Source organism: Gallus gallus, chromosome 13 (assembly GCF_016699485.2).
Source record: "Gallus gallus isolate bGalGal1 chromosome 13, bGalGal1.mat.broiler.GRCg7b, whole genome shotgun sequence".
Lineage (NCBI taxonomy): Eukaryota > Metazoa > Chordata > Aves > Galliformes > Phasianidae > Gallus > Gallus gallus.
Window position 1 is genome coordinate 15202209 of NC_052544.1, and position 23699 is coordinate 15225907.

General features: G+C 53.2%; 1 protein-coding gene across 7 annotated transcripts; it reads left to right on the forward strand.

Annotated features, from left to right (window-relative positions):
- The first annotated feature begins 6492 nt into the window (after positions 1-6492).
- PITX1 (paired like homeodomain 1) lies at positions 6493-21699 on the forward strand. Of its 7 annotated transcripts, none has more exons than XR_006931384.1 (5): positions 6493-6530; positions 14050-14231; positions 17147-17352; positions 19578-20594; positions 21148-21699. XR_006931384.1 is itself a non-coding variant. In NM_001167685.2 (4 exons), exons 2-4 carry the CDS (start codon positions 14069-14071, stop codon positions 20115-20117), a joined length of 909 nt encoding a protein of 302 aa, NP_001161157.2. In that variant the 5' UTR covers positions 6493-6530; positions 14050-14068; the 3' UTR covers positions 20118-21122. The 7 variants fall into 7 exon arrangements, 5 of the variants coding, with proteins under 5 accessions (NP_001161157.2, XP_046756225.1, NP_001161158.2 ...); XR_006931383.1 differs by having other exon boundaries at positions 14054-14231; NM_001167685.2 differs by lacking the exon at positions 21148-21699 and having other exon boundaries at positions 19578-21122.
- Positions 21700-23699: the final 2000 nt, after the last annotated feature.

Genomic DNA, 23699 nt, shown 5'->3' on the forward strand with positions numbered 1-23699 from the left:
AGGGCACTCTAATAAATAATAAAGCTCTTTAACACTGGATCCCAGGGATAGTAATCCATCAAATCCTAAAGGTTGCCCAGAGCAGCTCCCTGGGTTGTGCACAGTGGGTTCCTTCCTTTGTACAAAATCTTTCATGCATCCTTATTGCCCATATAGTATTTCACTGTATGTTATACCTTGTAATCTTGGCTTATAATGCAGTTTAGAGTTATTATATATCACACAAAGGTTGGAGCTGGAAAAAAAAAGACCAAACCACAGCTTGGCTCAGACACACCACAGAGGGGGTGTGAGTGGTTGCAGGCACTGGGGATTCCCCACTCACACTCTGTATGTGGCAGCAATTGTGCTGTGTGTGTCCCATGACCAAGGGCTACAGGAACACGTGGTGGCAGGAGCAGGGGTTTCATGGTGGATTGCCAGTATGGCCAAGATGTGGTGAAGTCCACACAGCAGCAGGTGTGCAGATGCTGTCTTTGAAGAGCTGGGGCTTTTTGGAAGAAGCATTTCCAACGTTCCCTGGGGCCTTAAAGCCAAGCGAGAGGAAGGGATATGGAGGCAGAGTGGTGGGGAGCTCCATGCCCAGCTGATCCTACAGCACATCTCCCATCAGACGTGAGTCAGGGCCAGGCAGGACACCAGCCCTGGCCAACCAGAGGTCCCATCCGGTTTGGAGGAGCCAAACATCCAGTGTTTACATAAGCATGAGGCAGAATAAACTCTCATCCTTAAAACTAAACATCGAAATGCACTCGCTAATCCCGAGGCATACAGTAAGCAATTATACAAACACACCTTAAATGTTTTCTGGCAATTTTTGCTGTTCTCCCAGCAGGACGTGTCATCTTTCAAAACATGACAATCAGGCTCCCTCAGGTCGGTGAGGATTGCTCTGCTCTCCTTTGGTGAACAAGGGAAGCCCCAGCCAGGTGGACTTCACACAAAGGCCCTATGACTGCAAGCAACATAGAGGCAAAGCCAGCGCTGTGTGCAGGGCAAGCAGGTGGATTATGCCTTCAGGGATGAGGAGAGAGAGAAGAATTAAGATATCTGACACTCTCACTTTGTTCTATGATGGCTTTCCCTCTTGGGCACGTGTGATCCCTACAGAGCCTTCACTCTTGCCACACTGCTGAATCACTGTTGAAATACATTCTGAACGATTTTTTTTCATCTTTTCTTGGGAAACCATGGGAATAGTTCACTGAACTTAATGTCTTGTGGAGTAAAACCACAAGGTTTCACTCAGTCCTCATCTTTAATTATGGTAGACACTAAAAAAATCCCTCAAGAGCCCCGACACACACAGAACCAGACCAGATCCTCCAAGTTTCCTCCACACACAAATCCTCTGAATAGCTAATATTAATATATAGTAAATAATAATTGCAATACTTAGTGCTTTTCCCCCATGGATCTCACGGCGTTTCACTGAGCTGGATGAATGCCTTTGTTCCCTTGCTCACAGGCAAATGAGGACTTCTCTTCTGCAAACGCGTTCCACATGGGTGTGTAATTCTGACCTGGTACCCAGTTCTGGTGATTATCTTGTGATCAGCCCCATGGCTGGGAGGGACCCAGGTTAGTCTTCTGCTGTAGATGATCCCCTTGGGAAAGCAAAAGTGCTAGTGGTATTTTGAAGATATGCACAAGGACAATTCATTGGTTTTCCAAACATGTCTGCACCCAAGCTCATTCACTTGAGATCCATGGATGCTTTCTCATTGCTGCAAGTATTTTTGGTTCAGTTCCACCATGTTTCAGCAGGACAGGGCTGATACCTTTAATACCTTCAGACCTTATTTCTCTCTACAGCTCCCTGACAAAGAGGTGCTCTGTGCACGCTGGAGTTTCTGTGCAGGGGCAGCAAGGGGAGGATGCAGGAGGCAGAGCAGGGGGCAGAGGCATGGCAGCTCAAGGCCAACACAGGGCAGCCTCTCCCTGAGCATCCCCTCTTCGGTTTAATCCATCCCCACAATGAAGAGGTAATGACTCTGGTGGGAAAATGCAACAAAACATTAAGCCATCAGTTCTCATTTGTATGAGGCCTCACGGATGCTGCCAGGAGGCGGTGTAACCGCTGCCAAATAAATCCCTGTCTCATTGCCCCTCCCAGGCCAGCGTGCTCACCTCCAAAAATTAACACTTGGGACCCATGTGCAGGGTGGAGGTGAGTTTCAGATCGTCACAAAGTACTTAAATGGTCTTAGAGCAACTGTAGAAGTCATTAATGGTAACAGATACAGCAGTGATGGTGCATGGAGATGGTCTCACTGGCAGGAGCTGACGCAGCTCTGCTCCTGTCTGCTCTCCTGCCCCCTGTCCCAGCTCAAAGCCTCCCCAGTGGGAGGAGCAAAGGAAATACTCAGTGATAGGTCTCCAAAGATGGCACTTCTATGATCTCACTTGCCACTCCATAAGTGAGAACATTGTTACCCTTAAATGTGTGTTTAGTCACTCCCTGTTAAAGCCAAAATGTGGTGGTGATGGGTTGATGGTTGGACAGATGATCATAGTGGTCTTTTCTGACCTTAATGATTCTATAGATCTAAATGGTTCTCAGCTAGAGGTGGAATTGAGTATGCTTATCTACGCAGGATCCCTTTTCCCACCAAGGCAGTTGCCAAGGGCTCACAGGTGGCACGTGAAGACTCAGCACTGCACCCTGAAAGTGTGTGAGACACAACATTGCTGTGCTGGCAAAGCACAGCCAAGCAATACACAGCACATCTGGAGCCAAATGCAATGATGCATTTTGAGAACATGGGGTACATGTTATCCTTCAGGCATATATGGCATTTATCATCTTCTCACACAGTCTATAGTGCATGAAATATAACTGCAGCAGGGATACTTGGATTGACATGTAGACCTTAAGTAACTTTTCACTAATGCTAAAATCCCCCAGATCCTGTTCTTTGGCAGCAGTAAGTCCTCTGACAGATCTCTTGTAAGTCATTAAACGTGTTGCAACTTAACTGGCAAGTAAACAGCTGACCACAATTTGCAGAGTCAAAACTACTGCTCGTGCAAAGAGGAGAGATGCAATTAGAGATGCACATTGATGCGTTGCATTGATTGTGATCAACCCCCATTGGCGTCCCCACTGTGTAAGGAAAGATCTCCAAATGTAACTCCTAAAGATTAACAAGCAGTTTTATTGGAGTCGATGTGGCCATCCCAGTTGTCACAAACAGGGCTATAATTATTTTTAAAGGCCTAAGAGAATTAAACTAAGTCTTACCACCCTCCACAAAACTTTGTTTGTTTGTGTTTGTTTGTTGTGGGTGATCTCTGCTTTGCAGCTTGTTAGCGGCGTGTCACCAGGGGATAAACACAACCACACACAAAAACTCTTTCCCCAACGTCTTCTTCAGAGTCTTGCACGCTCTGCCCACTGCTGTTAACTGCTGATGTACACAACTGCTGCAGCTTTTGTTGTTCTTCAATAAATGTCACCATTAATAGTTGGGAACGCATAAAATATTGAGCTTATTTATTACTTGAAGATGACAAAGATGGTAAGTTTGATGACTGAATGGAGTGAAGGAGTTTCTTTGTCATAGGAAGTACTTTCTGTGCTCCAGCTCACCACCAAGATCACAACACATCACTCATTTTGTCCAGAAAGAAACCACGTCTATCATCACTGCTTCAGAGCACCGGAGGAGCTCTGCCCTTTCCTTCACTGGCAGGGATGGGGACGGCCCTGGGTCCCATCCCACTGCTCTCACCATACATTTGGGGAGGGGGGAACCCTTTCCATCTTGCTTCAGCAGGGAATAGGAGAGGAGTGAAGTGCTGGAAATATGACCAGCTTTGAATGGATGATCTTGTGGGTCTGACTCACAGCAATCCCCTAGCAGAGTGAATGGGAGGGCTGCTGGACTGGGATTGAAAGGGAAAAATTTGGTATTGAGTGCCTTCCCTCCATATGGTTCCCCCCCATTCTGCCTTGGGAAGGACAACATTTTCCAGACAATTTGTCATTTTTTTTTCTTCTGAGCTCTCCTTTCCATTTGGCTCCAAAGCAAATGTGCGTGCACAGAAAGAATCTTATTCCTTTACAATCTGCCTCTTCTGGGAAGTTTAGAAATGTTAGAATCCACTCATGTTCCAAACATCCCCGTTTCTCCCAAAGAAGCTGTGCAGCCTCCTGGACACTATTCCAAAGATGCACTAACAGATCATGAATAAAGGAGCAGGCAATCTTGGAGAGCCATTTCTTTGCTATATTTGGAAATAAAGAGAGACTTTAATGAACGTTTGTGATGATGAAAGTAAGCACTTACAAGGGGTTCCTTTGTTTGCATAGGAGCAATTTGTACCACCACGCTTGGTTTTGGAAGCAACCCTTTGGGAAACAGCTTGGGTTGGCCTGGAGATGATCTGATGCTCTTATGGCCTGCAGCAGGAGTTCACCTGACAATAAGGTGCCCAGCAGCAGGTGAACCTTCCCATCAGCCCCCAGCAACCCTGTGCCATCCCCAGCATCGACCCCCACGTACTTTTGGCATCTGAATCCGCCAGATGTTTTCTCTAGGTGGGAAGCTTTATGATGGCCATCTTTTAAACCCACAGACATGGTGATTCATTCATACATCTTCAGGCCAAGCAGAAAAGAAATTACAAGTCTTGGGCGCCTACAGATTGATGCTTGCAGGTACCTTATTTCAGGTACCACATTCCAGAGCTCACTCCCAAGTCTTGCCTCAAAGGTACATGTATTTTTCTAGTACCTGAAGCCTGCTGTTAGTGCATGGCCAGAGGCATCTCAGCCCTGCTGACCTATCTGAGCCTCATTCTACCTCCACAGGGGCTCAGTCATGCTCCCAACCCACACATACCCAGCAAGGATCATCTCCTAGGCAAGGAGGCATGGGATCTCTTTACAACACGTGCATATGCACATCTGTTTGTTACAGGGAAAGGATCCCAGCAGCCCTGACCTGTGCTGAACGTGAATAGGAAGTCTTTACCTTTTCCCATGTTCACCCGTCCATGGCCACCACTCAAAACCTCGTGGCCATTCCGTATCCTGGAGGAGTTTCCTCAGCTCCCACTGGAAGACGTGGGCAAAGCCTTTCCCAGTGCCAGCCCTCCGCCAAGCCTTCCTGACCCTGCACTGGGAACACTGGGACCATCCGAAGAGGGACATGGGGGCATCTCATCCACACTGCTCAGGCACTCAGACAGCCGGGGAAGCTCCCTCCATCCTCTGCATGTAAACATCTGCTGGAGGAAGACTTATTCTCCTAATAACACATCATTAAACATTGATTTAAAGACAATCGTCTTCCCTCTCTTTAATTTCACAGCACCTTTAAAACAGCTGTTAGGCTGCAGCGGGACGATCAGCCCAACAGGAAACGTATTGTTAGCTCCTCACATTAAAACAGTAGAATGCATTAATTTATGAGCTCCCACTCGCTCTCCAAACGTTTTATTATGTTAATATCACCTTGATGTGCTGGTAGGCCCCAGTGCCAAAGCCTCTTTCACACAGTATGTGCCATCCTAAATTACAGGCTGGGCGCCTCCTGGAACTGCCTTCGGAAAACTGGAGTAAACCAGCAAGCACTAAAGTTAATATTATCTTACAGACTAACAACCAGCTAATGCTCGACATGTGAATCCCATTTACTTCTTCTCTCTATAACAAATGGCAAGTGTGGGACCGGACTGTTCCTGATTTTATGCTATTTATCTTTCTGATCCATTCCATATTCGTTGTCCTTGGTTTTCGGCTGTGGCTATGGGCCGGGTGTACGTGCATGTGTATCCTTCTGTCCTTAGCAAAGCACAAGCCATGTCCCCACTGCAGTGCTTGCCTGGACCTTGCACGCTGCTCTTTTCAGAATGACCCGTTAGGCTCTCCAAAGCCCAAGAGGGGGGCACGCATTGGAAGCAAAGCATCTGAAACTTCAAAACTTTCCCTGGAAAATTAAAATGGATAAAGGGTTTGGGGAGGGATGTAGGGCTGCAGGAGCAGCAGAGTGTTCCAGACCCGTGCAACTCATCCCTGCAGCCCTGTGGCCTCCCTCCAGCCCCTGCTCCAGCTCTGTTTGCTGCCTCACTTCCATACCAAACACTGCAGCAGTAGCGTTTCTTCAGGGCTTCTCTCTGGGGAAAAAATTAAAAATTTAAAAAAAAAAAAAAAAAAAAAAAAAAGTGGCCATTGCTTTCCCTGCCCCCTCAGCCGAAGAAAACCAGCCGGGAGGAAATGAAGAGGGCAGGGGCCGTGGAACCCTGAGCACGGAGCCGCCCGGGGAGCAGCACCGAGCCGCCGGCTGTGGGGCGGGGGGGCCCGACCCGGGATGCTGCTGCCGCGGGACGGAGATGCCGGACCCGGAGCTGCGGGTTCCGCCGTTCTCCCGGTGCGGCCGGCCCTGCCCCCGGCCCTCCCCCGTGAGCGGCACCCTGGGACGGGGCTGACGTCAGGAGGAGACGGGGAAATCTCCGAAGAAAACCCTGGAGCGGCGGGCAGGGCGCGCACAGCGCCCGCCGGGCCCGGCACCCCGCAGCGCCCGGTAAGTGCCCCGGGACGGCCCCACGCGCGTCCCCGCGCTCCCGGCTCTCCCCACGCGTGTCTCCCCGCGTCCCGCACGGACGGCCCCGCTCTCCCGTCCCGCCCCACCGCGCGTGCTACGCGCCGCGTCCCCCCCCCCGGCCCCACGCGTGTTCCTCGGGTCGCGTCCCGGCCCCGTTTCGCCCTCTCCGAAGGTGCGGAGCGGTGCGGGGCTGCGCGGTTCGGACCGGCAAACAAAGCGGGGCCGGGCCGGGCCAGGGGGGGTGGGGGGGATTTGCGCCCCTCACCGCTCCGCGTCGCCGTCCGCCCGCAGCACCGCGCCCCGCGCACGGCCGCGGCCCCTGGCATCGTTCTAGCGCGTAAATTCTTTTCAGGGCCTCTGCGCTTCGTCAGCACTGACAAATACGCATGGAAACGCAATTCCAAAGGGGTTACCTCACTTTATTTCAGATTTTTGTCGCCGTCGTTGTTGTTGTGCTATTATTTTATCGTAAGCGCACCGTTTTCAACCCCGAGTTCTTCTCCCGAGCAGCGCGGAGCAACGCGGAGCAAAGCACGGCCCCTACTATAGGATGGGGCGGTCGGATCGGGGCCCCGGGGGTGTCCGGAGATGGCAGCGCGGGGGGGCCGAGCCGGGACAGGTGGAGGGATGGGGAGCGCGGGGGGCTGCGGGGGTCTCAGCCGGGGCTGCGCGGCCGCGGAAGAGATGCGGGCGGAGAGAGCCTGAGCTGCCGTTCAATTAATTCCCTTTTCGGAACAAGAAAATTCTTCCGTTCCCCTACTTTTTTTTTTTTCTCCTTTGCGTGTGTGTGTTTTATTATTATTATTATTATTGTTGTTATTTACTTTCTGATTGAAAAAAAAAAAATGGGCACACCTTTAGGAAGCCCCACGCTCCAGCGATGTCCCGCAACTCCGCTCTGTCCAACGGAGGCGAAATTCTCGGAGCGGTGGAAAAAGGCTTCTATTCCCTCGTGTTAACTCCGTTGAATGGACGCGCGGAGTTCCTCCCCGACGGTACCCTTAGGAGAATTTTCAGGTGTCGCGTAAAAAATCGTCCCTAGGAGCGTTTTCTGTCATTTCGTCCTTATTCCTTAAGTTTTGCCGACCTCGCTGTAGGCGAACACAAACGCCGAGACACGAATTGAACAAAAAAAAAAAAAAATGTGCCTAGCGAGGTACCCCAGTGCGGATAGCGAGGACCGAGACGCCGTTTGATTATTTCCTAACAGTCTTAAAATACGTAATTTCTGCCTCCCAGACCCAGGGATGCGTTCCCTGCGCCTCTGAGCTAAAACCCGACGTCCAAATAATTGCTGAGAGCTGCTTCGCTTGGAGAACGTCCCCAAAATCCTTCTGGTGCCTGAAATACGGGCCGAGTCCTGGACATCCCGAGCCGGAGCGGTGGCACCGTTCCCCGGACGCGGTTCAGCCGAACGAATCCCTGAGCGGGGCAGAGATTTCCCCCCGACAGCCGCCGCTGATCGGCCCCGAGCCTCTCCTTTACTACTGGTTTTATTGTTCGAGCAGATTGCATTGTGAAATCGTGTATTTCCCGGGCTCTGTGCTCCTTACCGGGTGGAGAGAATGGCGCGTTCCTCGGAGAAAATCACTGCGGGTTGAGCGGTGCGTTATTTCTCCCCCACCCCCCCGTCCCGATCAGCCCGCATAGATGCTGCTTTTAAATAACAGAAGGGGTGGAGAAAACATTCTCTAGTAAAGCCGAATTCCTTCGTTAGACCGCCTCCTAAACGTGCTAATAAAACTAATTCGTTTTATTTGCCCTGAACTTTTATATCTTGCCCCGTGCGCTGATTAGCGCAGCCCTCTGGAAGGCGGTGGTGTTCTCCTATCTCTCGCTGAGATGTGCCCGTTAAGATACGGCCGTTCCCACAATGAAACTGGAAAGAAAGTCGTCCCCGCTCCTCATCGCGGGGCAGCGCAGAGCATCTATGGGAGGAAAAATAAGAAAAAGGGGGGAGGAGGGGAAGAAGGGAGGGAAAGAAAAGAAAATAGAAGAGAGGGTGCTGAGTGCACACAAAGGTGAATTGTTTCGCCGATTTTGCTTTTTAAGGCAGGAAACGCGTGGCCCTGCAGAGATTCACGGCTGTTCTGAGGACATTAAAGCGCGTTATTAGAATATTTCAGCCCTTCAGGAAATGTTCTGTTTAGGGGAAATGCGTTTCCCCCATCCAAACGCTGCAGCAATTAAGAGGTTGCTCGCCCGAAACAAGGTGAGGGAAACCCACAAGGAAACGCAGCATCGGTGGTACCAAACGCAGCCCCTTTTTCTGCAGAAGAACGATCACAATAAAATGCCAACGGATCGCGCGGGCCTTGGACTGCCCTGCACGAGAGGCATCTTTTTTAGTCCACAAACCAAACACATTTCGGACCTGGAGATGCACAGAGTAACATGAGCAGGCTGCCTTGCAAGCGCCGGTGCCCCTTCCTCCATCAATTAATAAGAAAAGCATGTTCCCACTGCTCGGAGAGGGAATTGTGGGACTATGTGGCACTTTCCCCCTTCCTTCCCCCTCCCCACCGAGAGAAGCAGCCCGCGCACCCCGAGCTGTCCATCCTCTGGCGGTGGCATTGCTGATCCCACTCGGTTCAGGCTGCGGACAACCAGGACTAAACCCGAGCGGCTGCTGACAGCGGTTTCGGATTTGCTCGGAGCATGGCTCGGTGCTCGTGGTCTGAGGGATGCGGAGAAGGCCACGGAGCAGAGCCAGAGTGGGGCTGTGCCGAATGGCACTTGGGAAAAACGGAGTTATTCCAGGAGATGGTTTAATTTTCGGGACAGGAGGGCCGAGGAGAACCCCCCACCCCGTTTGCTTCCAGCTGCAGAAACCCGAATAGGAAAACCCTTTCTCCTCCCGTCATTCGCCGCGTTTTAAGAAAGCCTTGGGGTATCATTTGTATCTGTCAGAAAACATTAAGCCTTCAACTTTTTCATCCCGACTTTTTGGAAGCGCTGCCGTTGGCCGCCTGCGCCTTGGGCAGCGCCGGGCCAGTGGGGGTCCAAGTGCAGAGGGGCTCCGGGAGGCACCGGGATGCGCCGGCTGTCACGGGCCGAATGCCACCAAAACATTTCGTTTCCCCCTCCCTGGAAAAAAAAAAAAAAAAAAATCAGTTTCCCCCCGAAAATTGTGCTTTACCCACTGGGTTTGAATAGCGGTGGGGCAGGGCCGGCCAGCACGAGGTGAGCGCGGTGCCCCGCGAGCAAAGCTCGGGGAGTAGCGGGGGGCTTCGGGAGGCTCCGCGAGGCCGAGGGTGACGGGGGCGGCCGGGGGAGCACTGAGCGCCCTCGGAGCCAGAGATTGGCCGTGCCGCGGAGAGACGGGGGCTGCAGATCCAAAAGGGGCTGATTTCGTTTTGCTCAACTTCTTAGGAAAATTGCTCTCCTGGCTGCGTAGAGGAGGACAGGCCGGCTAGGAGCCAGCGTAATTTTCCACCTTCCTACCCTGAGCGATTTAGCATGCTTTCTCGGCTGGGTTTCTTTCCCCTCTCCGCTTCCCTCTGCCCGCTCCTGGGCACTGGAGGGGGACCCGGTTCGGACGGGGTGGCCGCAGAGCTGTCCGTGTCGGGGCTCGTTTCGTGCTCGCCGTTTTTTGGGGACTGCTCGGTTTCTCCTTAGAGCCATGCCGGCGGGGATGTTCACAGACCCAACAAGATGGTGCTGAGCTTTTTCTTGTCCTGGGGCGTACACTCGGGTCTCTACTTGGCTCTGTTAGGGTGATGCTGCTTGGAGCAGGACCCACAGGGCATGGGACCGACGGACACCACCCCCGTTACGCCGCGACAGCTAACTCCGTCCCCCTGGAGCCGTCCGAGCTCCTCGGGGCACCGTGCAATCCGCGCATGCTGTGCGCATCTCTCCTGCCTGCTTGCTCCCAACCCGCGTGGGTAACCGCGGGCCAGAACCACGCATCAAAGGCTGGAGGCAAGGGCTGGAGGCTAATAATCGCTCATCTACTCATGCGGGGGGCATTTTCACTGTCGGGAGCTTTAAAAATGCCCCGTCACAGCGCAGCCGGCTATGCGCACAGAGGAGCTGTGCGCTTCCAGCGGCTGTCACCTCCCTGTCGATGTCTCCTGCTTCAGTCAGTGGCGGTAGCCCTTCACCACCCCCCGCACCTTCAGCCGGGCACTTCTGGGAGGGTTTTATTATTGATGTTGTTCTCCTGCGGCCAACTCCCTTCCACAGGGCTTCGGGAAGGGTCTCCAGGTGAAGGTTGGCTGGTTCGCTTTGGCTTTGCTTGGGCTTGTTTTGACTGACTTTGCTTTGGATGAGTTTGGTTGGGTCGTGTTTGGATTGGATTGGTTGAATTGAGTTGAGTTGGTTTGAGTTGGCTGGGCTTGGGTTGGGTAGGGTTGGATTGGGTTGGGTTTGGTTGGGGAGCGTCTCCCTTATCCCTTGCCTCACTGCTGCTATTTTTATGGTTATGCATTTGTTTGCTTGTTTATTTGTTTATTTGGTTATTTTGGGAGGGCTTCCCTCTCCTCTCGGGCAAAGGTGCACTTGGGAGGAGATGCTTTCATTTTCGTAACGATTCCCAATAATTTATAGACTGAATCTGAGTCCATACAATGCTAATAAATCTGAAGAGGAAAAGCTGGCGGAGACTTCTTAACTTCGCTGCCTGATATACGGCCCAGGTGGTTTTGCGTTGGCTACAAAAGCAGCCGCCAGCCGGGGGTGGGAGCTCCTTTCCAAAAGTAGGAAAGCTCCTGCAGGGTCTCTGGCGCAGGGCTTGTCCCGGGACGATGGGGAGGGACTGTGGGCCCTTCCGAGACCACTGGGTGCTTCTCCAGTTCAGTCGTTCTTCGTCTTCTTATTAACGGAGTTAGCACTGGCCTGGCCAACTTTGGTTTATTCGTAAGAGCCGCGACTCGTTCTGGCATTATTTATGGCAGGAGGAAAGGAGCGGTGTATTTGCGGCCCTGTAGCACTCGGCCGGGGGAGTCGTCCCGGCTGCGTGGGCCCCGGGTCCGGCTCGGGCGGGCGCTGCGAGGAATTTTCCCAAGCGACACCACCACGGCCCCCAGCCCCAGTCCTCCTCGGCCCTTCCCACGCCCACGAAGGTCACGGCTCCCTCAGGGGGTGTCCCCGAGGGGATGGGTGAGAGGCTGCCCCGTGGCTGCGGCCTCGCTTCCCTTCCTCTAGCATCAAAAGAGGCAAGGCGTGACGTCAGGGAAACGGGGTGTGACGTCACGCAGGGGTGGCCGTGACGTAACGCCTACAGGAGAGGGATGCAGAGGAAGGATGTCCCCGGCGCCCCAAAACGGAGTGGGCCTGGGTGAGGAAAGAGAAAAATGCAAATCTGGGGAGGACCGGTTTGTCCCGACAATATGTTGTCCCGGGTAGAACGGGTAGAGATGGCTCTGTGCGACAGGAGCCCTCCCAGCTCCTAAAGAGCAGAGCAAGAGGGTGCCCTGAGACCCACGTACGACATGGACAAGACGTACATAAAGCGTATGTAAGACATACATAAGGCGTGTGTGAGGCATATATAAGGCATATATAAGACAAATAAAATACGCGCATCTGTGTGATACTCTGGATCCGTATACAGGTGTGCAGTAAATGCCTGATCGTGGCCCGGGCACGGATATGCATGGAGAGAAGGGCAGGAATCCGGACAGGGCACAGAGTCCGTCCCCCCCCCCGCTGCCGGGCCCATGCCCCAGGGACACCCTCGGAGCTATCCCAGGAAAAGCCGCTGTGTCCTGGCTGAGCCTTTCCCTGAGCCCAGCCGAGGGATTTGACCCCAGAACGAATTTTGAAAATGTATTTTATAGAGCAGAACAAAAAGTGAAAATTGGGCTGAGGGTAAAAAAAAAAAAGAAAAGAAAAAGAAAGAAAAAAAAGAAAAATGAAGGAAAAAAAAAAAAGAAAAGAAAAATAAAAAGAAGGGAAAATCCCGCCTCCGGTTTTCAAGCTGCTTTGAGCAGAGGGTTTAAAATAGCCGGAGCAGAGCAGCCGGGCTGTTGGCAGCCTCCCTCCAGCACAGCAATCCTGGCTCCAGCCGAGAGCCCCCGGAGAGCTGCCCGGGGCTGCCCCTCTTCCGGCCCCGCAGAAATTCAAATAATAATAATAATAATAATTTAAAAATAAAGAATAAGAAAGAAAAGAAAGGGAGGACTGTGAAGTGTATCGGCTGCGGCGCTGAGAAAGAAAAGAAAAGAAAGAAAATGGATAGGGAGCTGAGTGTGACAGCACCTACCTGTACACACCCTGAGCTGCAAAAGGCTTTGGGCATCAGAGGTGCAGGGCCGGACGCATCAGTCCGGCGAGGGAGGAAAAAAGCCCTCACTGCAGCATTGCTTCACTCCACTTTCCATAAAACAGTTCAAAAGTTCTCTCCCACATCTTTACTTGATTTGAAAGCAAAATAGAGTGTCAGGATGGATCAGTTAAAGTGAGCCGAGAAAATAAAGAGGAGAGAAGGTCCCTTCCTCGGGCAGAGCGCAGCCGAGGTCCCCTCGCATCCCCTCGCCCCGTACCCCAGAGCACCGCCGCTGCCCTTCAGCGAGAAAAAAAGAAGTGTCAGAAAGGGATAAAACCGAATCAGACACAAATCCCTGGAGGCCGTCCCCAGAGCAACCCCCGCAGCTCGGAGGGATCCGTTCCCCGCGGGACTCGAACTCGCCGTGGGGTCACTGCGCGGGGTGCGCGGGTTGCGCGGTAGGGAGGCGCGGGGGGAGGGGGGGCTGATGCGCGCGGAGATGCGCACGGGCGCAACCTGCGAGGGAAGAAGGGAGGCCCAGGGGTGCTGCCACCCCCGCCCATCCTCCCCCCGAGGTTGAAGGCAGGCAGAGGAGGAGGGGGGGGGGCGAGCCGCCCTCCGCACGGCTGGGAATGATTTTCCACCTTTCCATTCGTTATGAAATATTTTTAATACCTCGGCGAGGTATTTGGGGGAGGCGTTGTGGGGGGGCTGGGGGAGCACCCTCAGAGCTGTATTTCTCGCACGAGGGGGTCGGGAGGGGGGAAGGGGTGCGGGGCGGCAGCGCAAAAAGCGCGCAACTTCGGCGAGGAGCGCGCAGGCAGGTCCGCCCGCGCGGCCGGGCTGGGCGAGCGCTAGATGGGAGTGATGCATTAGCGAGACGGGGAGGTTTTAACCTTCAGGGGGAGGAGCCCCGTTTAACTACAGGCATTTGTTCTAGGGCAGGTCACTTTAATCTCTTTAGCTTTAAACTGTCCAACTCGCAACTCGCGTTTCTCTATAAGGGATCTTTACCACTTTCCTGCCTATGCGGCCGGACTGCCGTGCCTCTCCCCGCGCAGAGCCCGGCGGCTTCCAGGCGCTGCCCAGATCTCTTCCTCCGACACCCTTAAAATAATACTGTTAGTAATAAGTGGATTTGCTTTTGTTTTTTGTTGTGTTTTGTTGTGTTTTTTTTTTTTCCCTTAAAGAACAAAAAGGAAAAAAAAAGAGAGAAAAATATATATATATTAAAAAAAAGCTCCTTGTTCCTTTCTGTGTGGAATAAACACCTGCAAACTCCCCCAGGCAGCCCGGCGCCCCCGCCATGGATTCCTTTAAAGGTGGAATGAATTTGGAGAGACTGCCCGAGAGCTTGAGACCCCAACCCTCCCATGACATGGCTTCCAGCTTCCATTTGCAAAGATCCTCGGAGCCCAGAGACCCGATCGAGAACTCGGCCAGTGAATCCTCCGACACGGAGGTGCCAGGTAACCCCCCCGCGGCCCCGGCCCGCTCCCCCCGCGCCTCCCCCCTTCCCCTCCGCGCTTTCCCTCCGCGGGGCGCTCGGCGGTGCCGCGCAGCAGCGAGAGACGGTGTGGGCCGGGGGGCGGCTGTTCCCGTTGTCCCCGCTGTCCCCGCTGTCCCCATCCCCTCCGAACCCCGGGAAGGGGCGAGAGGGACCCGCACGGAGCGGCTGTCACTCGCGGAGAGGACGCGCGCGGCCTCCGAGCCCCATCCTGGAGCTGCTTTCTTGATTGTTTTTCTTTCTCCTTCCCCATCTTTTTCCTTCTTTCCTTCTTTCTTTCTTTTCTTCTCTCTCTCTCTCTCTCTTTCCTTCTTTCTTTCTCTTTCCTTCTTTCTTTCTTTCTTTCTTTCTTTCTCTCTTTCTTTCTTTCTTTCTTTCTTTCTTTCTTTCTTTCTTTCTTTCTTTCTTTCTTTCTTTCTTTCTTTCTTTCTTTCTTTCTTTCTTTCTTTCTTTCTTTCTTCTTTCTTTCTTTCTTTCTTTCTTTCTTTCTCTTAATTATTTAAACAGCTATTAATTAATGGCACCGAAGGGAGGGGTGCTCTTCGGGGAAGCGCGGTGTTGCCGGATATTTCTGAAATCATGTCAGTTCTGCCCGGGTTTATTTTGCAGCTCGGCCGGTGCGGACATGGAAAAAGATTTTTCTGTCTGAGGAAGGGGGGGGGGGGGGGGGTGGGAGGGGGGGAGAGGAGAAAAAATATGACAAATAAAAAATTCCCCGCAGAACGGAGGGAGCGCGGAGCAGCGCGGAGCGGACGAGAGCGGCCGCGGAGGGCTTTGCGCGGGGCTGCGCGTTTTGCGGCGGCTCTCCGCTCCCTGACCTTCATGTGCGAGGGCTGCAGGGAAAGCTGTGGTTTCCCAGTTTGTATTTAGCTGAAGTAGCAGCATTTCCAGGGTGACAAGGGAAGCTGGGAGAGGGAAACAAAAGCTGCGGGAAGGAGCCCGATGGCCGTCCTGCTCTTCTCGGGAGGAGTTCATCTCTCATTTCGCTTAGTATTATTTTTTCTTTAATAGATGTTGCAGCTCGGGTCGCTGTTAGCAGGTCCCGCCGCTGCAGCACGAGGCAGGGCCGAGCGGCACATTGCGATACGCAGCGCTGCGCTCCTCTCAGCAAACAGTGAGGGACCGGCGTCTGGAAGGGACTCCGAGATTAGAGGGGATTATTGGAGATTAGAGAGGGAGATTTGCTCCATTTTACCGTACCCCTCTATGTGACCCCTCGGTGCGGGGCAGGGCTGAAGACCTGCTGCTTTTTTTCTTTTCTTTTCTTCTCTTTTTCAATCTCCGAGGAGCTACAGAATAGCTTTCACATTTTCTTTCTTGCTTGCTTTCTTCTTGTTATTTATTTATTTTTAATGAGGGAGAGAAAAAATAATAATAAGGCACAAATGCCAATTGAACCAAATGCTCTCTCTGTTTTGAAATGGCACCGAGGCCGAACTCAGGGCCGGATTTCAGCTGAAATCACGGCGGGGCTGAACGCGGGGCCGCGACCGCAGCGCTTCGTTCCACGCACCCACTCGGATCCCCCCGCACCGCCGGGCCGCGAATGGGGACGGCGGCCCCGAGAGGGCAGTGCGGAGGGGGGGGAAGATTTGCTTTCTGTTTGCTCGGTGGTCCAGCGACCGGGGCAGCTCTGGGGCTGCTGCAGGCCTTGTTTGCTCTGCAAACCACTTAACGCCGGGAGAGGCCATCCGAGCTGCGATCGGCCCTTTCACCGCGTTGGGGTCTCCGTTGAAGCTCTCTCTCCCTCTCTTTTATTCCGGAGGGCTCCCAGAGCGAAGGGTGACTTCTCAAGGCCGAGCCCCCTAACCCCCCCCCACCCCGTCAGCCGCACGCAGCCCACGATTCTATTTAACCTCGCAGGGATCGGGGCTGCAGAAATACCTCCGCACCGCCGCCGCCTGAGCCTGCGGGAAAGGCGCACAGCTCGGCCCGGGGGGAGCGGACGGGCTGAGCGCCCGCGGAGTTTCCCTCGGGGCACAGAGGTGTTCGCGTCCCGCAGCGGCACTGCGCGGAGCTCCGGGCCCCTCCAACCCCCCGTCCCCGGGCCCGCATCGCGCTGCGTTCGGGCCTCGCAGTGCCGTTCCGACACGGCCGAACCGGAGCTCGGAGAGAACCGAGGAGTGCGTTCCGAAAGGTTCTGTCACCCGCAGCCGCGGGGCCGGGAGTGATTCCCGCATTCCTGCTTCTATAGCGTGTAAATCCCGATTGCCAAAACGCGACTGAGATTTTTGTTGTCGCGGTTGTTTGTGCTTCTTTCGAAACTATTTTTTTTTTTCTCTGCAGAGGGCTTTGCTCGGCCCGGGGTTAAAATAAACAGGTCCTAAAGGCAGCAAAAGAGGGAAGAGAAAAAAAAAAAAAAAGAACGAAAAAGAGGGAAAGAAAACTTAACAAAAAGGGAGGGGGGGGGGGGGGAAGTGGGGGAGTGAAGAGAGAAGGCGACTTTTGCAATTAATTGCTGCGGGTTTTACACCCCTGCCCTTCCAAAGTTTCCTGTCGCGGCCGAACACAACAAAGAAAACGGAGCAAAGATCGCGCCTTAGGTTTAAAGGAGTAAAAAAAGTTGTCGTGGGCCGCAGTGAGGGCGATGCCGCTGTTGTAATCTGCGCCCCTCGATCCGTTTCGCCCCTCAGGCCGAGCCATGCGGGTCCCGCGGTCCCCCTGGGCCGGGCCGGGCTGCGCTCGGTGCTGCGATGTCGGTCCCCGTGGGTACCCCAAGCGCGGCTGCAGTGGAGCGGGCAGGGCCGGGAGTGGGATTGGGGGGGCTGCCTTTGTGTGCGTGTATTTGGGTGCGAAACAAACAAACAAACAAACAAAAGAAAAACGTATGAAAAAAATATATATTTATATTTACCCAACCCCAACATCCCACCGTAGAAAAAGAGAGAAGCGGAGAGCAGAAAAACGAGGACGGGGCCGCCGACGACCCGGCGAAGAAGAAGAAGCAACGGAGGCAGCGGACCCACTTCACCAGCCAGCAGCTGCAGGAGCTGGAAGCCACTTTCCAGCGGAACCGCTACCCCGATATGAGCATGCGGGAGGAGATCGCCGTGTGGACGAACCTCACCGAGCCCCGCGTCCGGGTAAGATGGGCGCTGCGGGGCTCTGCTTGGCCGGGGGGGAGCTGAGGGAAACGACCCCTTTTGGGAGCGGGGCCGCGAGCAGCGCCCGGCCGCTGTGGGATTGGTTTTGGTTGCTCGGATTGGTGGTGAGGTTGGAGAGGAGAAATTCTGCTCCTGGCTGCGGAGGTGAATTAGGGCTGTGCCGAGCCTCAAAAATGCGGCGGCGGAACCGGGCCGGGCCTGGGATGGAGCCGGTTTGTGGGGTCAGACCCCTCGGCTTGGCCCAAACTCTCGGGCCCTTCGCATCGTTCCGCTTACCGCCATAATCCCGGCAGTAACGACGACCCCCCCCAATAAACCACTGCTCGGCGGTTCCTCGGGACCGTGGCTCAGCCCCCGGGATCCGCGCGGAGCGGTGCGGAGCGGCCGCACATCCCCCGCGGGGGCAGCGCCGGAGGCGACTCCGCTGTTTGCGGGGCTGCGGGCAAAGCGAAGGACGGGGGTTGGGGGGAGAGTGCCCTCCGAAGTCAATAAGAGCTGTGGACACATTCCTGTAAGGCGAAGGCGCTGGGTCTTTCCACGGCTCCGAGCCGATGCCATCCCGGAATATATATAGCCTCGGCGGTTATTTAGAGAGAGATTTGCTTGCGAGATAGCGCTGCAATGAACAACCAAAGCGGAGCGGCTCGGGCCGTATCGATCCGCAGCAGTTTTTCCCATCTCCCCTCGCCGTTTCCTCCCGAGATTTTTCCCCCCGTGGTTTCGGCCCCGCTGAGTCCACACCGGGACGGGGCCGGAGCAGAAATCCGAGAGAAAAAAAGCGGGGTTCGAGAGTCACCCCTCAGCCCCGCAGAGCCCTTTCAGGTAATTAAACTCCTAGTGATCCAATCGGATAGCAAAAATTCCTTTTAAAACCTTCCCGGAGTAAACACGCTCCGCATCCGAACGCATTGTCCTAATCGCGTTTAAAACAAAACAAAACAAAGCCCGAGAGGAGACTGAACGGCATTAATATTGCTGGAATATTTCAGGAAGCAAATAAAACTAATATACGAGTGGCCATTAACATCATTTCGTTCTCCCTCTGTGTGGAGATGTTTTGGTTTGATGTTGTGAGATTGCAGATTGCAAATCTAACCTTAATTTGCTGTGAGGGCCTTCCTTTAAAATGTCTAGGAGCCATAATTAAAACTATTACCCTCATTTTCAGGAAATTCCTGTCTGGAAGCACCTTCCGAGGAGTATATTACAGGTTTCGAAAACGTTGGCTTTCGTTTCCTCTTCGTATTTAATACGGGATTCTTTTTATTATTGTTATTTTTTAAATTGACTCCGCCATCCCTTCTTCCCTCGCAGTTTTTTCCATCCCTATGAGCGTCGGTGAAAGAGCGTTGCGCCATCGCTGCGCGGGGAGGGGAGGGTCGGGGCGCTCCGTGGGGCGCAGCCTCCGCGGGGCCGCGCGCAGTGAGGAGGGGGCGGCGGCGGAGGCTGAGAACCGAGCGCGGTGCTGCCGGCTTTAACCCGGGGAGAGAATGTGGGAGCCGGGCGGCCCCCTCCGGCCCCGGCTCATGGTTCCCATCGCGGGGGGCTCAAACCCTTTCCTAAAAGAAAAAATAAAATGAAATAGGAGAGAGCCTGGATCGGGTTTTTGCATCAAACACCAGGAGCGGCCCCTGCTCCTCTGTTCCCCAGGCAGGGCTGTAAATTCTCATTAGATATAAAGGCAGAGGCTGCGTCCATCCAAGGGCCATGCAGGGACTGATTTTTTTTTTTTTTTTTTAAACCTAAACATACTAATCCAATCCCCTTTTTTATGATCTGTAACTGGGGACTTTTATTACACAGCATTAGCATTCGGAAACACGGCGGAGCCGGGGCGAGCCGGCCCTAATCAGAGCGGGCCGTGCCTTCTCCCCATGGCGTGGAGAGAGGGGCGGAGGGGGATGCGGACACCCGAGCACGGACGGCTGCGCGCAGCCCCGCTCGCAGATGCCGCTGAATATCGCCTGCGCGCGGAGATGCGCGGACAGGGAGCAGAGGGGCAGCGATCGATGGGGCTGGGAGCGGTGGGACTGGGAGCGATGGGGCCGTGGCCGAGCGTGGGGAGGTGGGGGACGTCTGCCCGGCCGGTCTGGGGGGCGAGGGGGGTGCCGGGAGCGGCTGCGCGCTACTTGCGCGCCTCTGAGCGGCCGGGAGTGCATCGTGCGCGGCGGGGCGGCTCTGACCGTGGCCTGTCCCTCCCTCAGGTGTGGTTCAAGAACCGCCGAGCCAAGTGGAGAAAGCGGGAGCGGAACCAGCAGATGGACCTGTGCAAGAACGGCTACGTGCCGCAGTTCAGCGGGCTGATGCAGCCCTACGACGACATGTACGCCGGGTACCCCTACAACAACTGGGCCACCAAAAGCCTCACCCCGGCGCCGCTCTCCACCAAGAGCTTCACCTTCTTCAACTCCATGAGCCCCCTCTCCTCGCAGTCCATGTTCTCGGCTCCCAGCAGCATCTCCTCCATGAACATGCCCTCCGGGATGGGCCACTCGGCCGTGCCGGGCATGGCCAACTCCGGCCTCAACAACATCAACAACATCAGCGGCTCCTCGCTCAACTCGGCCATGTCCTCGCCCGCTTGTCCCTATGGGCCGCCGGGCTCTCCCTACAGCGTGTACCGGGACACTTGTAACTCCAGCCTGGCCAGCCTCAGACTGAAATCAAAGCAGCACTCCAGTTTCGGCTACAGCAGTTTGCAGAGCCCCGGCTCCAGCCTAAACGCCTGTCAGTACAACAGTTGACGGACTTGACACGAACCACCTCCGACGAACACCGCCGACAAAGCAAAAAATACTAAGAAAAAATAAAAAACAAAGCAGAAACAAAGCGACGTTTAACGGAAATGAATATATATATATATATGTATGTATGTAGAAACCCGATGATGTGTAAAAGCAAAACCCGAGCAAGTGAGAGAGGGAAAGAAACAGCACAAAAAGAAAGCAAAAAGGCAAAACAATGATGATGATAATGATAATAAAACAAAACCCGAAAGCTCTGCGGACTTCGATTGTCTAAAAGATAATAATAATAAACAAAAACAAATGAATAGAAAAAGAGATCCGACGACACAACCAACAAAGCAGCGCTTTAAAAACAAACCATTTGTAACCATTAAAAAGCAAACCACCAAAAAAAATTAAAAAAAATAAATAAAAATAAAAAACCAAAAAAACGGAAAAGGACCAGAAAACTTTTGCAAGAGACACCGAAATCTGGTACATGGATGAGTTGCAATTTTTCTCTGGATGATGCGGGTTGTATGTGTTTACTTGAACTTGCACAGGAGGTGGTAAGGCGGCCGCTCCCCGCGGCAGCGCGGCCATTGGGGACGGCCCGGGGGGAGCGCTGGGGGCGGCGGCGGCCGCGGGCGCACGGGGGTGGGGGGTAGGGAGGGGAGGGGGGAAGTTCGGGTGATGTTTACCACTGAGAAACGGAATCACGCTCCAAAAAGGAAAAAAAAAAAAAAAAGAAAAAAAGAAGGAAAAAAAAAAAGAAAAAAAGAATTAAAAAAAAAAGATTTAGAAAATAAATTTTAAAAAAATGAAAGAAAAAGGGAGGGGAGAAAAAAAATATAATTCGCAGAGTCGGTTCTGCGGGGGGAAATGGTTAAAATATTAGGTATGAAGCTATTAAAAATAATAATGACAAGGGTCAACCACTTATATAAGGTTATATTTATATCTGCCGTTACATTGTGCCGGATCATTGTCCTTGGCCGTTGAATAAACTGTTTTTAAAATGCATGATTCTTGATGTTTTTTTCTTTAGTTGGAAGCTATAATCCAGTCATTCCCGATCCTAAGCAGCTCCAGGTTCCTACCTCTTCGTCCTTTCCAAACGACTGCAGTATCCCCGGTCGTGAGAGCGCAGACACCCTCCAGCGATGCGAAAATTCTCCAGCGTTTTTCCCACCCAAAGTCTTATCCTGATAATGAAATTATCACCCGTCTTTATTTAAACGCAGGGTTGGATTCTTCTTATTTTTTTTTCCTCTTAGAAAAAAAGAAAAAAAAAAAAGAACTTTTAGAGAGTCTAAAGAGGGGGGAAAAAAAAGGCCAAAAATGGTCTGTTATGAAGCGAATCCACATACTGCATCTCTGCTTGAGAACAGTGAGCTTCGGAGTCCGGAAGGGTTGCATGGCAAAGCCGAAAGCGTTCCTCGCTTTTCTAACCGTGAAGGAAAACCAAGGAACCAAAAACCAAAAGAGAAATCTTAAGGTGTTCTTATCTTAAGGAGTTCTTATGTAAAATGTAGATAACTTTACCGAGTGCTTGTTGGCGAAAAAATAAAAGAAAAAAAAAAAAAAGGGAAATGATAAATATGATCTTTATTAATACGCATACCAAACGCATATGAAGTTTAATTGCAGGCATATTTGTTGCTTCTTTTTTGTCGGTACTTATTACCTGTAGATGACAAAGGAACGTAATATAAAATGCACACGGTACTTCTTTCCCAGTGTATTTCACACCTGTGGTAACGTTACGCTGGATGTTTCAGTTATGCTGTTGTGGATACGGATGCGGTATATATATTGTTTTATAAGTTATGTTTTGTGATTTTATTATTATTATTTTTTTTCCAAAATTAAGAGCATGGGAATAACAATAATAATAAAAAAAAAAGACCAAAAAAAGAAAGAAAAAAAAAAAAAAAAAAAACCAGTGAAACGAAATGTAGAAATGCCTTTCATGTTCTTTTCTGGGTTTGAGAGATCGACTGCTTAAAAGAAAAGAAGATTTCCTTCATCCCCCCCCCCCCCCCACCTCCCCGCCCGGCGGTGGCATTTCGGGGGGGTCCCTCCGCTTCCTCTCGTAACGGCGCCGTCCCCACGGCCCCCCACCCCCGGCCCGGGGAGGGCACACAGCCCTGCGGCCCCCGGGGGCAGCCCGGCCAGATCCCCCCCCAGCTTTACGGCGTCCCATCGCCGCTGCTCCGGCGGGGCAGTGGATATCGCGTGGATTTCTGCTCCCCCGGGATAATAACCCCGAGCGCTGGGAGAGGTTCGTTTTCCCTCCCCCCAAAGAATCAATCCTCGCCCCCAGAGGAACCCCCCCGCCGTGTAGCGCTGTCCCGGAGCCGATCGATCCCTCTGACCCCGTTCCTCCCGTTTTACTAAGGTGCGTTTCTCCCTTATTTCTCGGATTTCCCCGATATTCTCAATTTAAGGTTTATTCGATGCCTTTCTTCCCCTCTCCCCCCCACCCCCCCCAAAGCTCCCCAATCCCCGCTCGCTGATTTCACACCCGTTATCGTTCCGATGATATTTTGCCGAAAACGCCATCATTTCGCCAAAACGAACCGAGAATTCCTCTGTCCCAAAGCCGCTTCTGGTGCAGGGGGGGACGTGAGCTGCAGCCTGGTCCTCTGGCACCGGGGGGACACCGGGGGGACACTGAGCCCCGGCCCAAGCCCCTGGGTCCTCCTGAGCCCTCAGAGCCCCGGAGCCGGGGAGGCGGGGGTGGGGGGGGAGGGCACCGGGCGGGGAGCTCACATTGTCCCTTATTGTAGCTGCAGAAGCACGCACATCAGGTCAGGAAAATTCCTGCTTTTCCCGTTCTCTTTCCTTTGGGGGGGGGGGGGGGGGGGGGGGGGGGGTTAACTGAAAGCCCTCCGCTGTTATTTCAGCCTGGATTGGCTGTGTTCGTTTTTCTCCTGTTCCTGGAGGTAGCACTGTTAGCCCTAAATCAGGGCAGAGGCTGCGGTGCTCGTGTTCAGCCCAAATCCTGTTGCCAGAGCCCTGAAACCCCCCAAAATGCAGCTTGTGTGTGAGAGCCATGCAGCTGCCAGGGTCTCTGCAACCACCACCAGCATCTCCCCCACTGCCATGTACCAGGGGAAGATCACCCACCACTTTGGGGGTGGAAATGTGGGCTTCTCGACTCGTTTATGGCTCACAGAAAGGAAAATTCCAAGTAGACATTGAGCAGAAAGCACCTCCTACACCTTCCCCGTGCGTTTTTATGGATGTCCTGCTTCCAGCAGCCTTCAGGTCTCCCCCGCAATGGTTACAGCCAAATTAATGGGGAGATTTGGTGGGTTCGAAGCATGAGACCTCCTGTCCAAGCAGAGCTTCCTTAGGGATGTCCTCAGAGGACACCTCTGCCGCAACCCAGGTGTGTGCCCAGCCTTGAGGGGGACATCATTCAATGTTCCCTGAGCCCCCAGAGGGCTGTCCCCCATACACGACTCCTGCCCCACTGCTCTGTAAGTGTTGGTTTTCAAGCTCCCCTCACCAGATCCATGTTGTCACACACCAGAGGCGATGGTTTTCTCGCCCTGCACATTCCTACAATTGGTTTCCAGCGCGGGAAGCTCA

Excerpts from the sequence above, each read along its gene's own strand:
- PITX1 (NM_001167685.2), top strand. The coding sequence starts at position 14,069 with ATGGATTCCTTTAAAGGTGGAATGAATTTGGAGAGACTGCCCGAGAGC. Across the intron at positions 14,232-17,146 it reads CTCCGACACGGAGGTGCCAG|AAAAAGAGAGAAGCGGAGAG; the intron begins GTAACCCCCCCG and ends ATCCCACCGTAG. Across the intron at positions 17,353-19,577 it reads TCACCGAGCCCCGCGTCCGG|GTGTGGTTCAAGAACCGCCG; the intron begins GTAAGATGGGCG and ends TCCCTCCCTCAG.